The 16,198-nt window shown below is 35.7% G+C and overlaps 1 protein-coding gene across 2 annotated transcripts in view; it reads right to left on the bottom strand.

The window, feature by feature from the left end:
• Positions 1-895: 895 nt before the first annotated feature.
• The window catches only part of BDP1 (B double prime 1, subunit of RNA polymerase III transcription initiation factor IIIB), an 87,991-nt gene continuing 72,688 nt past the window's right edge, over positions 896-16,198 (bottom strand). For both annotated transcript variants that reach the window (XM_067730933.1, XM_067730934.1), the window contains exons 35-39: positions 15,724-15,928; positions 10,989-11,028; positions 9,258-9,522; positions 7,266-7,512; positions 896-3,633 (exon numbers count right to left, since the gene is read on the bottom strand). In XM_067730933.1, the coding sequence (XP_067587034.1) occupies positions 3,502-3,633; positions 7,266-7,512; positions 9,258-9,522; positions 10,989-11,028; positions 15,724-15,928 (889 nt within the window). In that variant the 3' untranslated portion in view covers positions 896-3,501. The remainder of the gene's footprint in view (positions 3,634-7,265; positions 7,513-9,257; positions 9,523-10,988; positions 11,029-15,723; positions 15,929-16,198) is intronic.

The following is a 16,198-nucleotide window of genomic DNA, read 5'->3' as shown; positions in this document are numbered from 1 at the left end:
AAACCAGAAAAGATGGGTAGGGAATTCAGAGAAGTCCCAGCATGGCAGCTGCACTGCACATGGAGACCTGTGAAGCCTCAGTCCAGATTAAAGCAGGAAGGAAGAGCTCCATAAAGTTTTCCAGGAAAAAAGGAGAAGGAAACAGTTTATCTGACAGCTTGACCACGTGAAAAGTATAAACAGAGCATTTATAACTAAGTATAAACAGACTTGCCAGAGGATGTTGAAAGTTAAGCCACAGGTTCAAAAACAAACCCAAAGCAAATGAAAAAGTGAAACACTTCTTAATTCCAAGAAAAACAAAAAGTTGTACCAGAAAGGAAATGTCATCTTAGTTCATTAGGTGGTACAGCAGTGAAAAATTACAATTAAAACAGTACAAATACTGAATATGGATTAACCCCAAATTGTGATTAACATTGGGAGAAAGCAGGAAAAGAGTGAGGAGGAGAATTGTAAGAAAGTAAAATCCTTATATACCATAATAAAAGGTCAACTGACCATATAAAAAGTCCAGGTTTATAGTATATCCATAACTAAAGTTTCCCATTTGTCTTTCTCTACAGAGAAAAAAAAGTGGGAAGAAAAAAAAGAGTAAAAGAGATTGAGTTCTTTTAGCCAAAAATTCATTGCATAAGGAGCAAATAAACAAAAAAGTAAGCGACTCTTCTTATGTCCCAAATGTGGGGGAAAGTCTATTTTTATTCTTGCAAAATCAAAGTAATATCCTTCAGAGCATGCACGTAAGAAAAAAATTAATTCTCCCAAATATACTATACTCTCATGGAAGGAGGGAAGGAAGGAAGGGTAAGCTGTACTTAAAAAACTATTTTTTGCTCACTAACACATTAATATCTTTATTAAGTCAATTTGAAAAAAAAGGACACAACAGAAATAATATAAAATAACTTTTATTTACATAATTTACATCTATAGAATATAACTGCTTTCTTTAGAACAAGAAAATTTACAATGACAGATATTGCTTTTTGTCAAAGACTTCTTCAAGCAAGATAGTATACATGGTCACTTCTATTTCAAAAAACATGGTGGTAAACAGTGGATATTCATATTTTTATGTGCCTCAATCATTTACCAACAATTAGGCTTTGAAGCCATCATGTTGATCACTTGCTAAGACGTAAGTGTTCAGGAGGAAAAGTCAAGAAAAAAATAAAGACCTTTAATCATATCTCTTTTAAGATTTATAAAATACAAATTCTTCACAACATCATCTTTACATGAGTCAGATTAAACACAGGTGTGAACAAGTCTTTCCACCTTGTAAGGTAAATACACTGATTAAGTTTCTTTTTCCAAGAGTAGTTTTAAGGACATAATAGTAGGATAATATAGTTGTCTGACTTGATTCTCTAACACAATGAATGCCCAAAGACAAAATTATCCTTCATACAGTAAGAAGTTACATCTTCCATAAAATTAGCTCATTGTAGATGAACAAGAGATAGATGTTAACAAAGTTAAAAAGTAATATTAAACAAGGGATAAAATAATAGTTTAGCTATGACAACCAAACACCCAAACTAACATGAACTAAATGAAAGAAGCCTTTTCAGAATATGAGATTTTTAAAATTTATAAAAACAGGGCATTAAAATAGCTATGTGATTTGCTACTACGATTTCTGTGACATATTAACCCCATGAAATAAATAAATGCATATCTATAGAGAATTTCCTTATAGATCCTCCTTTATGACAAAAAAGTTTAAACTGCAAATTTCACTATAAGGCAATGAATAAGAAATGCTCTAATATCAATTGTTTTCATAAATTAGGATTACTGTTATACTCGCCAAGCCAAATCCAATTTTACTAATGAACTTGAAAACTGGCCACCATTTTTTTCAAATTACAAACAGAATTAGACATTAAAATATCTTCCCAACTGAAATACTGATTTCATAATGCAATCAAGGGTTTAAGTGTTAGGCACAACTCACAACTCCAGTGACAAATATCTCATAGGTAATGACATCGGCACCTTAAGGTAAGAAAACTACTGTCTAATGTATGGGTCAAACTAAAAACCCAACCCATCCATGTCCATCATTTAAGTATTGCCTGTAGCTGTTTTCATACTGAAGTGGCAGAGTTAAGTAGTTACCACAGAGGGCATCTGGCCCACAAACTCGAAAATATTTTCCAGAAAATGTTTCTGACTCCTGATCTAATCAACCCAGAAGGCTTTTCAAATAAAAGAGTAAATCTGTTCTTTCAGAAGTTTAATTTGAACCACCAAAGATTTGCTTGGGTGGGTAACAGAATTACCTATGTAAATCACAAAATCTCAAAATTAAAACCAACCCTTAAATTCATATTGATGATAATCACTGACTTAATAAAGTCTTATTATTTTATTTTCTGTTTTTAACATCACAATTATGTTCTGTGCATAAAGGTCTAAGTACTTAGTTCCTCATGGAGAATTTAATGGGGGGAAAAAAAAACTACCAAGAAATTGTTTTTTAAAAAAGGAATGTGTGTATGTGAGCATATGTGTGTGTAATGGAGATGGAGTTTTGTATGGAAATTTGCCTCGTAAATAAATTTAAGGATTTTTTTCCCATACAAATCCTGAGATTATCCAAGAAATAAGAAAAACAAAAAATTCACAGTACAAAGTCAATATACTAAACTATGAGAAAAAAATGTATTCAAAAAGTATATACTATCCAAACAATTTAGTTTTATCACTTTAAATACCTTTAAAATTAAAGAGGGGAAGGAGACAAACATAAATTTGTTAATGCTTTCTTTACCCATAATCTCAGGGGTAGAAATAATTAAAACTGAATATTCTTTTAAATAAAAAATTTAAAAATAAATAAGCTTTTTGATGTTTTATCTTTATAAATAGTAAGTTTAAATACTAGTTCTTCAATTAGGACTAATGTTACATCAACATGAATTAGAAAAATACACATTTTTCAGTCAAATAGCTGATAATAGAAAAGTTTTTAACATTTATCATACTAAAGTGGAGTTTCACAATTTCCTTTCACACACTTAGAGGCAACTGAAAAGGCCTTCACCATCCAAAAAAACAAAAAACAAAACCAAAAAACACTAAACAAACAGAAAAAAACCTTCACAAAAGGTTTGCTAAATGTTAACTACAATCCATCTCCAAATACGTCGGCACTGTGATTTATACAGAGACATTTATCCACAACATTCCAAGATGTCCATGTGTATTCAACACAGGAAGAGTCAAAATGTAAACAAGAGCTGTTACTTCTGTCTGAGAAAGCAGTCTTAATTGCTTGGTATTTCCAAAATGCTGAATCAATCAGAAGGAAAGGAGCCTCAGCAATGTTTTTCACTGATTACAAAAGCTTCAAATCAAGCCTATTAAATATTCAAAATCAACCTAAAGAAAAATTGCCAGTGAGGCTTTTTGCCAGATACTGCTTTGTTGATATAACTGACTGTGGAAATCCTAGCCTTAGAAAAAATAAAAGAAAAAAAGAGAAGACTTTTATTCTGTTTCATCCACTTCAATAAAGATATCACTAAAGAAATATTCAGAGACTGTCATTGGCTCCTCTTCCGGTAGCCGGTTTTGGACATCTTTACATTCTCCTTTCGGTAAGGGATGATTACAAGAAACCTAAAAAGATAATAAAAATAAGTATGCAGTATAACATTTATATATTGATAGTGGTATTCTAAATCGATATCTGTTTGAAAAGCAATATAGCAATAAATATTAAGAGTTTTAAATGTTTATACTCACTGACCCAATAATTTCATTTCTATGCTGTTATATTAAGGAAATAATCCTAAACATAGTAAGAGATAAAATTGTAGCATTCGTTATAATAAAATTAAAATCAACAAATATACAACACAAAACATGATTAGGTTGACTGTAGTGTACACATGATTACTTCACCCTAATTTCTGTGAAAAAAAATAAATACTGAAAAACATAACATTATTAAATCGATAATGAAAACATTTTAATGACCAGAATAGAAGGACCCATGAAACAGAACAGTACGTAAGGAAATAACAGAAATTAAAGCAATCCTATCAAAAATTAGCATACTGGGCTTCCTTGGTGGAGCAGTGGTTGAGAGTCCGCCTGCCGATGCACGGGACGCGGGTTCATGCCCCGGTCCGGGAAGATCCCACATGCCGCGGTGCGGCTGGGCCCGTGAGCCATGGCCGCTGAGCCTGCGCGTCTGGAGCCTGTGCTCCGCAACGGGAGAGGCCACAACAGTGAGAGGCCCACGTACCGCAAAAAAAAAAAAAAAAATTAGCATACTTATAAATCTAGAAAAAATGAAGACAGCATGGTATTGGCAAAGGAACAGACATACATATCAATGAAATAGAAGACTAGAAATATCCCTAACACATATGGATGGAAATTTAGTATCTGATAAAAGTGATATTTCCAAAAAAATCTGAGAAAAGTTGGATGATCCAATAAATTATGTTGGACAACTGTATAACTATCTCACATAAAGGAAAAGTCAGACCTATACTTCACCAATATATAATAAATTCTAGATGAATCAATAAACTTAAATGTAAAAACATTTTTTAAAAATCTACTATAAAATACCATGGGAAAATGTTTTTATAATCCTAGAGTTGGGGAGAGAGAGTGTGAAGCAATGACATGAAAGCCAGAAGCCATAAAAGATTGATAAATTCACATACGTAAAAATAAAAAATGTCTGCATGGCACAAACCACCATACACAAAATCAAAAGATAAATGCCATAGAGGGAAAAAAATTTACAACCTGTATCACAGACATTATGTGTTCATTAAGTCTATGAAGGATGTCAAAAATGAACACTGATAATACGCTAATGTAAGGAAAAAGGCCCTCTCATATACTGCTGATAAGAATAGAAACTTATATAATCCCTACGCAGGACAATCAGGCAGTGTCTGGCAAAAGAATAATCATTCCTTTAGAACAGCAATTCTATTTCCAGGAATTTAACCTATAAATGTGAAAAATCGTCCATTTATAAGTTAGCTGTTACCACATTATTTGTAGTAAGTAGGAATAACCTAAATGCCTACCAGTGGGAGGCCAGTATCACTCTATGGTACATCCAAACAATGGAATATTATGTAGTCATTAAAAATAATGAGGGCACTTAGTCCTGAAAATAGGAAAATTTATGTCCACGCAAAATGCTGTATACAAAAGTTCACAGCTTTATTCATAAAAGCAAGCACTAGATGTCCTTTGGTGGGTAAATGAATAAACAAAACTGGTACATCCATACTATGGAATACTATTCAGAAATAAAAAGAAACAAACTATTTGATACATAAAATCATCTGGATGACTGTCTAGGGAACTACCGTTGAGTGAAAAGACGCCAATCCCAAATATATGATTCCATTCATATAACATTCTTGCAATGACGAATTTAATGGCAACCAGCTTGCCAGAAGATAGAGAGAGAGTGGGGAGCGGGAGGGAAGTAGGTGTGTCTATAAAAGGGCAACACAAAGGATCTCTGTGGTGATGGAACTGTTCTGTATGTTGACTGCAGCAATGCAATATAGTGGTTGTGATATTACAGGAGAGTTTTGTAAGATGTTACCACTGGGGAAAACTGGGTAAAGGGTAGATGGGATCTCTCTGTATAGTTGTTTACAACTGCATGTGAATCTACAGTTATCTCAAAATAAGAAGTTAATAATTTAAATTTTTTAAAGAGAGCAAGAGAGAGGAGGAAGCCCTTTATCTACTGTTTTGCAAGGTCTCCAAGACATACTATTAGGTGAAAAAAGCAAAGCAGAGACTGATACACTATTATTTATGTAAAAAAGAAGAAAAATGTTTATATTTGTGTATATTAAAATGTCTCTGGAAAAGTAAACCAAAATCTGATAATACCATATACCTGTGGAAAGGAGGAACTAGGAAGCTAAGGGACAGATGTGGGAAACTTTTTCCTATAAACTCTCTTTTGTAGGTTATGAATTTTAAGACGTGTGGAATATATTGCTTACTCAAAAAACTGAAGAAGCAATTTGAGAGTAACATTTAGTTTAAATTCTTCCCTCACACTACATACCAAAGTCAATAACCATGAACAGAGTTAAAGTTTTAAAATTTTATACCTCTGGAGAAAAACTTTTCATCATAAAAGCAATTTAACAAATTGCAAAGAAACAAGTAATGGATTTGACTAAACATTTAAAAGTTATGTATAACAAAAATTCCCCCAAATTTAAAAAAGTAAATAAACTTGGAAAAAATACTTGCAGTAAAGAGCTAAAAGGTACGTGGCTTATTTTCATACATAAGGATCTCATACAAATTGGTAAGAAAACTACTAAGATCCCCAAACCTATAAATCAGCAGAAGATGGGAACAAAAAAGAAAAAAAGAAAAAAAATCAGAAAATCTAGTAAATATATGGGAAAGAACACAACTCACCAATAACTGAAGAAATGCAAATTTTAAAAATGAAATGACATTTCCAACACCCCACCACCATTATATTAAATAAGAAAAACAAATGTATTTTAAAGAGTAATATCTCAGACTGGCAAGAATGTGATTAAACCGCACTGTTTTACACTGCTGGTAATTACAACTATTCTCCAAAGTAATTTGGCAAATAATAATAAAGACTCATAAAATCCTGGTCTCAGAATATAGTTGTAGGAAATAATTTAAAATATTTTTAAAACGTTAAAAATGTTCTTTACAAAAGGACTCCTTCCTTTGAGGCTCATGCTATCCAATAGATGGTCACCAGCCTTTTCCTTGTTGAGATCTGAAGTCACCCCAATGTTCTTCCAAAGTCTTTGATACAAGTTCACAAAATTTTCTGCCCCAGTACCTGCTATTACAGCTTCAGAGTGCACAGAAATGAAACATGCAAACGAATTCTAATTTTACTGTTCCTTGAATTTTTGTAGGTGTCATGACATTTGTCCCAAAGGAAATAAAATGCAAGCACTGCTTTGTTTTGCTTCCACAGGTCAGAAGGGTCTCTGCAGTAAAGGAATGGCAATTAAGTGTCCATTTATGGTTAGTTCAATGGCTCTATATTAAACTAGCTGTAACTTTCTAATTCAACACCTTATCTTCTTCCAGTACAGTGGGGTAGGATAGGGAGGAGATGGAGTGGAGTTGCTCTGCAATAATTTCTGATATTCAGATGAAAATACAATTGCCATGTTTTTCCAAGTTGAGTCTGATATCCAACCCATTCTACACAAATAAACAAACAAAGAGTAGTTATCACATACCTGAGTTGCTGAACTATCAATATTTTTAGGTTGAGTATTAACAACAACACTTGGAGATGGAAGATCAGAGGACTCTTGAGTTTTTTTCTGGCTTGTATTGAGCGGATTAGATCTTTTCAGATTCTGTCTTGATACAGGTATAAGAGGTTTCAGGCGTTTCTTGCTACGAACCTGAGTAGGTTCATCAGACTCCAAACTATTCTTTGAACATATTAAAGACAAAAATCCCAGGGGTCTTCTGCCAGGTCTAGAAATGCAAATGTAAAGATATTCAACAATATCCAGGAAGACACATTCTTTTTTTTTTTTTAATATTTATTCACTAAATTTTTCATAGGCAGGATATTGCAGCAAAGAAGCTGAAAGCAGGAATGTGCCAAGTTCTATAGGACATCTATATCTGTATAAACTTTTTTTTTTTTTTTTGGCCACGCCGCCCAGCATGTGGGATCTTAGTTCCCCGACCAGGGATCAAACCCATGCCCCCTGCGTTGGAAGCACACAGTCTTAACCACTGGGCCACCAGGGAAGTCCCAGGAAGACACATTCTTAATGCCAACTTCTTTCCATGAATGCTAAAATGGCAGGTATGATACCACAGGAGTGGCACACCTACTAAATACTGATATACTAAGTACTGATATCACTCTGCCATGACGTATATTTGTGACAAAGGTCAAAGCTTACTCTAGAGCAGTACTTCTCAAGCCTGAAAGGCACACAAATCACGTGGGGATCTTATCAAAATGAAGATTCTGACTGAGTTGGTGGGGAAGTGGGGCCTAAGTCCTGTATTTCTACTGAGTTCTCAAATGATGTCCCTGCTGCTGGTGCCAGGACCACACTTTGAGTAGAAGGGCTCTAGAGCAGGGGTCAGCAAGCTATGATCCACAGGCCAAGTGAAGTCCACCACCTGATTCTATAAATAAGTTTACTGGAACACAGCATGCTCATCTGTTTACACATATGGTTACATATTACATATGTGGTATATTATATATATACATACCACATATGTAATATGTAACCATATATGTAAAAAGATGTGATTACATATCTGTTGAGTAGCTGAGTAGTTGCAACAGAGATATATGGCCCACAAAGCCTAAAATATATACTACATGATCTTTTGCCCCCAAAATTTGCTGACCCTTGTTCTAGAATACTGCTTCTCAACTATTTTAACCCAAACCCCCATGATGCTACCCTCATTCTATTTTCAGCACATCTCTATGCCAGAAAAGATGTAGTTTATATAACAAAAACACAGGTTCGTTAAATATGCCTTTTCAAGTTATACATGTCATTTCCCCCCACTTTCCTTTAGTGGAGACTAGTACATGTCCTCCCTCTCCAACTCACCAACTACACGTTAATGATTTGAATGCTGCCAACAAGCCAATAGTTATCCATAACCCAGAAGACTCACTTCTAGAGTATGAGGAAATAATGTGGGAGAGGCTGGCTTTGGGCTTAAATTCCACACTTAGTGTTATAGGGAGAAAGCCAGGGTTTACCTCTCTGGTATGCCACAAGAGATAAAAACGCACACAGTATTTGGGACTTCAATAAAACAACCTCCAGAGCTACTTCTGATGTTAGCCCTATGTCTCAGACCATCTACGTCTGCACTGGCAGCTACTGTATGGTAGAATAAATAATTATTAAAATAATAACCATGAACAATCTGGAAAAGAAAGTGTGCAATACTAAATTCTAAAGATTTTCTATCTAAAAATCAAAGTTTCAGCACTTAAAGTTAAGCTCTAGTCATATGCAATGTCCTCCAAAAGTGTCTGACCTTACTGTATTTCCTTTGGTGACACCCCATCCCTTTACATTTCTGACAGAGGGGTATGATTATAAAACACCATCCTTAGTACTGGACTTAGTCGTTGTACATGTTACACCTATTCCATATAGGTTATATTTATATACTGAGAGAGAAAAATGGAGAGAGAGAAACATTTATTAAAGATTTTCTCATGATACCTGGATAGTGGGGTTTTTGAAGACGATGTGATGCTATCCATTTGTTCAGACTTAGAAGCAGCACAAGTTCTTTTTTCCTTATCAGACACCCCTATCTCATCCTGAGGTAACTGAGATGTATTCTTTTCTTGTGTATCTGTTATTTTATCAAGAGGTTTAGATCTGATACTCTGAAAAGTTGGTTCAAGTTGCTCTTTCTGAGGTTCTGGAATTGTATGTGTGTTTCCTGAGGTAGGGAAGATACCTCGTCCCTTGTAAGACTCTCCTTCAAAAAAGAAAATAAATGGTAAGCACACATATGGAAATTAATACATCCAATTAAATTGCAATATTTGAAGAAGAAAACCCATGATATTCTATCATGAACCTACCCTAGTAAGAGTAAGCTAAATTAAAAATTAGTGGACTATTAGGAATATTATAATGGGTAAAAGCTATGGTAACAGCTTCTACCTTCAGATGTAAAATAGTCGTATCAATATATTTTGACTTAGAAAAGCTTTCTCCATAAATATTTCTTGAACTAGCAAAATGAAAAAGTGATCACTTTCTAATTAAGGGTAAAGCTAAGGTCAGAATGGCCATCATCACAAAATCTACAGTCAATAAAAGCTGGAGAGGGTGTGGAGAAAAGGGAACCCTCCTGCACTGTTGGTGGGAATATAAATTGACACAGCCACTATGGAGAACAGTATGGAGGTTCCTTAAAAAACTAAAAACAGAGCTACCATATGATCCAGCAATACCACTCCTGGGCACATAACTGGAGAAAACAATAATTCGAAAAGATACATGTACCCCAATGTTCATTGCAGCACTATTTACAGTAGCCGTGACACGGAAGCAACCTCAATATCCATCAACGGAGGAATGGATAAAGAAGATGTGGTACATATATACAATGAAATATTACTCAGCCATAAGAAAGAACGAAAAACGGCGTTTGCAGCAACATGGATGGACCTAGAGATTGTCATACTGAGTGAAGTTAAGTCAGACAAAGAAAAACAAATATCACATGATATCGTTTATATGTGGAGTCTAAAAAAATGGTGCAAATGAACCTATTTACAAAACAGAAATAGAGTCACAGATATAGAAAACAAACTTATGGTTACCAAGGGGGAAAGGGCGGGGGTTAGGGAGAGGGATAAATTGGGAGATTGGGATTGACATATACACACTACTATATATAAAATAGATAACTAATAAGAACCTACTGCATAGCACAGGGAACTCTACTCAATACTCTGTAATGACCTATATGGGAATAAAATCTTAAAAAGAGTGGAGTTATACATATACATATGTATCAGTTATACATATATATAACTGATTCACTTTGCCGTACAGCAGAAACTAACACAACATTGTAAATCAACTATACTCCAACAAAAATTAATTAAAAACAAAAAAGGATAAAGCTAAGGACCTATAAAAACTCCTTAATACCCAGCTTTCTAATTCCTTAAATGTAGTTGTTGAGCTTTTACAGGAAATCCTGGAGCTACATGATTTTCTATTAAATACAGGATGAAAGTAGCTTTTCATGGCCACCAAAGTGCCAAATCTAAGCTCTCAGAAGGGAAGAAAAACCTCTAATAATAAAGGCGTGATTCTTAGAGAAAAATGAGCAAGACTCTGCTTCAATCCCAAATTTAAACAAGATACATCAAAAATAATCAGGGGTACTTAGCAAAATGCAACCACATTAAAATTTATTTTACTCACCTGTTTTCTCCAAAACATTTATTAATTCCTTTGAACACACCTGTTTTAAGAAAATTTACAAAAAAAAATTAGAAATCTATTTGTCAAATAAAATTAATTTTATTTCCTTCTTTCCTTCTTAATTTTATTTCCTTCTTTCTTTTTTAAGTAAAGAAAACCTGTATTTTCCAGAAAGCTAGGGAATTCTACCAAACATTTATGAAAAAGACACTGCAACTATTATTTAAATTATTCCACAGCATAGCAGAAGAGGGAAAGCTTCCAAATGCCTTTTATAAATCAAGCATCATATTGATACCAACTAACCAGTCTCAAATCAGTGCAAAAATATCAAATGAAATATGACAAGCATAATTTAGCAGCACATCGAAAGACTAAAACATCACAATCAAATAGAGTTTGTTTGGGAACTCCCTGGCGGTCCAGTGGTTAGGACTCCACGCTTTCACTGTTGAGGGTGCGGGTTCAATCCCTGGTCAGGGAACTAAGACCCACAAGCTTGGAGGCACAGCCAAAGAAAAAAAAAAAAAAGTTTGTTTCAGGAATACAAAGATGATTTAATATTATAAAACATATTAATAAAAATCAACAGATTTGAGGAGAAAAATAATATCATCTCTCTATTTGCAGGAAAAGTGTCCAATAATATCATTCTTAAAAAAAACCCGTAAAATTGGACAGGCATTTTCTTAACACCGTAAAATACAACTATTGCAATCCGAAAGGCAGCATCCCACTTCATAAACACTGGAAGTATTCCCATCAAAGTCAGGAATAAGAAAAAGTTGTCCACTATCAGGACTATTCTCTGATTTTTTAAAGTTATATTACCCAATATAATTAGAAAAGAAAGAAATTAAAGGTGTAAAAAGTAGAAGAGAATAATTAAAATTATATTTGCAGATGATATGACTGTTTACTAAGAAAACTCAAGAGAACCAACTGAAAAATTACTACACACAATGAGGGTAATTCAGTAAAGCTCTCTAGATTAAAAAGAACTCAATGATAATAGCAACAAAAAAGATAAAATTCTTAGATATAATCCAATAAGAAATGTACCAGATTTATATGAAGAAGAACTTAAAATACCCCTGAGAGACAGACACAAAAGAAGTCTTAAACAATTGGAAAGACACACTGTGTTTCCGGACAGGAAGATTCAACATCGCATTTATGATGTCAATTTTCTCTATGTTCATCTGTCAACTTAGTATGATCCTAACACAAGTACCAATAGGGTTTTTTTTTTAAGCTCTGAATAAGCTAATTCTGAAATTAATATAAACTTTAAAACACATAAGCAGACTTCTCTGGTGGCACAGTGGTTAAGAATCCGCCTGCCAATGCAGGGGACACAGGTTCTAGCCCTGGTCCAGGAAGATCCCACATGCTGCTGAGCAACTAAGCCCATGTGCCACAACTACTGAGCCTGCGCTCTAGAGCCTGCGAGCCACAGTTACTGAAGCCTGCGCGCCTAGAGCCCGTGCTCCGCAACAAGAGAAGCCACTGTAATGAGAAGCCCGTGCACCACAATGAAGAGTAGCCCCCGCTCGATGCAACTAGAGAAAGTCTGCGCACAGCAACGAAGACCCAACACAGCCAAGAAAAAAGAAAAAACGTAAGTGACTAGGAAAAACTTGGAAAAAGAAGAAAATTGTATTGGGGGTTGGGGAGAGGGACAGACTATCCCTTTTTTTTTTTTAATTAATTTACTTTTGGATGCGTTGGGTCTTCGTTGCTGTGCGCGGGCTTTCTCTATTTGTGGAGAGTGGGGGCTACTCTTCTTGCAGAGCACGGGCTCTAGGCATGAGGGCTTCAGTAGTTGTGGCTCGCGGGCTCTAGAACACAGGCTCAGTAGTTGTGGTGCACAGGCTCAGTTGCTCCGCGGCATGTGGGATCTTCCTGGACCAGGGCTCGAACCCGTGTCCCCTGCATTGGCAGGCGGATTCTTAACCACTGCGCCACCAGGGAAACCCCCAGACTATCCCTTTTTAAGATAGTAAAGCACTTAAAAGCTACAATAATTAAAACAGTGTGATACTGGCCCCAGAACAAATAGGTAAATCAATGAAGAAGAAAGGAAAGTTCAGGAATATGCCCAAATATGTATGGGAATTTAATATCTGACAAAAGTGGAATTTCATTTTATTTTTTTAAAAATACACCTTTATTTTATTTTTTGGCCACACCGTGCAGCATGCAGGATCTTAGTTCCCTGACCAGGGATTGAACCCTTGCCCCCTGTGGTGGAAGCTCTGAGCCTTAACCACTGGACCACCAGGGAAGTCCCCAAAAGGAGAATTTTAAATCAGCGGACAAAAGATGAATTATTCAATAAATGGTGCTGGGACAAACGAATAGGCATCTGGTGAAAATTAAGTTGGTTCCACTGTTCTTAAAACCAAAATAAATTCTATACAAATCAATAATATTAATTAAAAGAATTTATATTAAATTCAAGGTAGACCTTCAATGTATAACACACTCCATAAGCTATACATAAAAAGACTAATAGGGACTTCCCTGGTGGCGCAGTGGTTAAGAATCCGCCTGCCAATGCAGGGGACACGGGTTCGAGCCCTGGTCCAGGAAGATCCCACATGCCGCGGAGCAACTAAGCCCGTGCGCCACAACTACTGAGCCCACGTGCCACAACTGCTGACGCCCGTGTGCCTAGAGCCCGTGCTCCGCAGCAGGAGAGGCCACCGCAATGAGAGGCCCGTGCGCCACAAGGAGGAGTAGCCCCCGCTCACTGCAACTAGAAAAAGCCCGCGTGCAGCAATGAAGACCCAACGCAGCCAAAAATAAATTAATTTTAAAAAAAAGGCTAATAAAAAAAAATTTTCTTTTTTGGCCATGCTGCACGGCTCGCGAGATCTTAGTTCCCCTACCAGGGATCGAACCCAGGTCCCAGCAGTGAGAGCACCCGAGTCCTAACCACTGGAATGCCAGGGAATTCCCCAAAAGACTGATATATCTGATTACAGAAAAAAAGTATTTGCACGTCTATCTGAGTACAGTGTATATACATTCTAGAATTTAAAATTATAACTTCGGCTATTTATAAGCAATTTTTTATCGTTAAAATGCTGAAAACAGTTTAGAAAATAAAAGCCACAAACAGGCCCAAGAGACACTATACATACTTTTCTTATATATTCAGTCACACCAATGTATATCTATCATTTTTTAAATGGCCTATTTTAAACTGGTGACCTAGTTTTGCATATAATGATGTACTCTGATCTTTTTTCCATGTCATTAAATATACTTTTAAAATAAAATGAAACAGTGTCTGCACGGAATGCTGACAAAATGTTGAAACAGGATGACTGATACATAGGGATACATTATACGTGCCAGTCTACCTTTTTAAATGTTTGAAAACTTTCACATTAAAAAGTTTAGCAAAAAAAGTCTGTATGAGAAAATCACAAAAAGTAGAATTAAAAGACAACAATCCGAGAAAAAAAAATTTGCAACTCATATCACAGACATACAAAACAGAGAGTTCCTCCAAATCTACAAGACAAAAGATCAACAAACCCAATTGAAAAATGGGTAAAGAGTATAGAGTCACGTCAAAGGAAATACAACTGGTTCTTAAGCATATGAAAAGATGTTCAACCTTACTCATAATAAGAGAAATTAAAAACTATTCCAGGATACCACTTTTTAACCTATCAGATATGGCAGAATACACCGCCTCTGTTGTCTACTATCATCTAAGGACTATTGGTCTTCAACTGTCCCTTTGAGAATATAGATTCTAATTTTTCCATAGTGTTGTTCTATAGTGTAGTAACTTATGATGATTACCAGAAACAAAAACAAGAGGGTGCTTAAGAAACTTACAACACAGTGGCTGGTAACTGAATCTGCACTGTATTGTCAGGCGTCCCTGAGGTAGTGATGAATGAGCTAAAGAAGTATGTGTTTTGCAAGGGAATGTTTCATAAATGAAGAGACAGCAAAAGAAAAGCCTGGGACATGAGGAGTTCGGTCCATTTGAGAAACTGAAAGATGGTCAATATGGCTAGCGGGGCAGAGACCAGCACAAGATGAGATTAGACACAGAAAACAGCCAAACAAAAACAGTGCCTTAGAGGTTCTGGTTTTATTCCTAAGAGCAACGGGAAACTAAGCATTCTGATAATGGTAGTGATGATATCACTATTACCATTTTACACAGCAGGGAACTCATTCAGAGAAGTGAAGAATCTTGCCTAAGATCCCACAGCTGTTAAGTGGTACAGCCAAGATCCACATCTGTATGATGCTTTCAGCTTAATTTTTAGCCAATGACACTGAGCTGGGAATGGGTTTTCTGATTAATATCCATCAATTTTCACCTAAAACTGGTTGAAAGTAAAAATCCAAAACTGGTTTTATCTGGATTATTTATGGTAAAACGTATTAGAGCTATCTTTTTTTTTTTTTTTTTTTTGCGGTACACGGGCCTCTCACTGTTGTGGCCTCTCCCGTTGCGGAGCACAGGCTCCGGACGCGCAGGCTCAGCGGCCATGGCTCACGGGCCCAGCCACTCCGCGGCATGTGGGATCTTCCCAGACCGGGGCACGAACCCGTGTCCCCTGCATCGGCAGATGGACTCTCAACCACTACGCCACCAGGGAAGCCCCTAGAGCTATCTTTATATAAAGAGTCTAAAGGAAAAAGAAAAATAGATCCGTTGCAATATGGCCGTCTTACTTGCTTAATGATTCCATCTTACCTCAGAGGTATATTTTTGACAATCATCTCTTAAAGTGAGTGAACTTTTTTTGGCAGGAGGAACATGGTCACTTTCGTCAAGCCTACAATGAAATCTCTTCCTAGATACAAGATCCAAATTAGCAGGAGGCTTTTCGGAATCATCTCTTCCAGAATTAGATAAACACATGTCATCCTGACCAGCTGAAGTTACTGGAAAACTGATACTGCATAGAAAATACACACACATTAAATTAGTTATTTTATGAGGTTAAAGCCTGAGCTATTCCAATGAAAACTGCCAAAAAACTTCAAAGTAACTAATATATACATGGCCATGGCCACAAAAATGTTAGTTTTGAGCTCCATTCATACTTAAAAACTCACAACTTAAGTTTCATAATATTGAATTAAATCTGAGGCATAAAAATAATGTTTTCTTTGTCAGTAAAGCTAAATTTTAGTCTAAAATGTCTCTTCCTAATATAAAAGGCTTC

The sequence above is a fragment of the Pseudorca crassidens genome, chromosome 3 (assembly GCF_039906515.1).
Source record: "Pseudorca crassidens isolate mPseCra1 chromosome 3, mPseCra1.hap1, whole genome shotgun sequence".
Lineage (NCBI taxonomy): Eukaryota > Metazoa > Chordata > Mammalia > Artiodactyla > Delphinidae > Pseudorca > Pseudorca crassidens.
The sequence above is the reverse complement of the archived record's forward strand: the minus strand, read 5'-3'. Positions and strand labels throughout refer to the sequence as shown.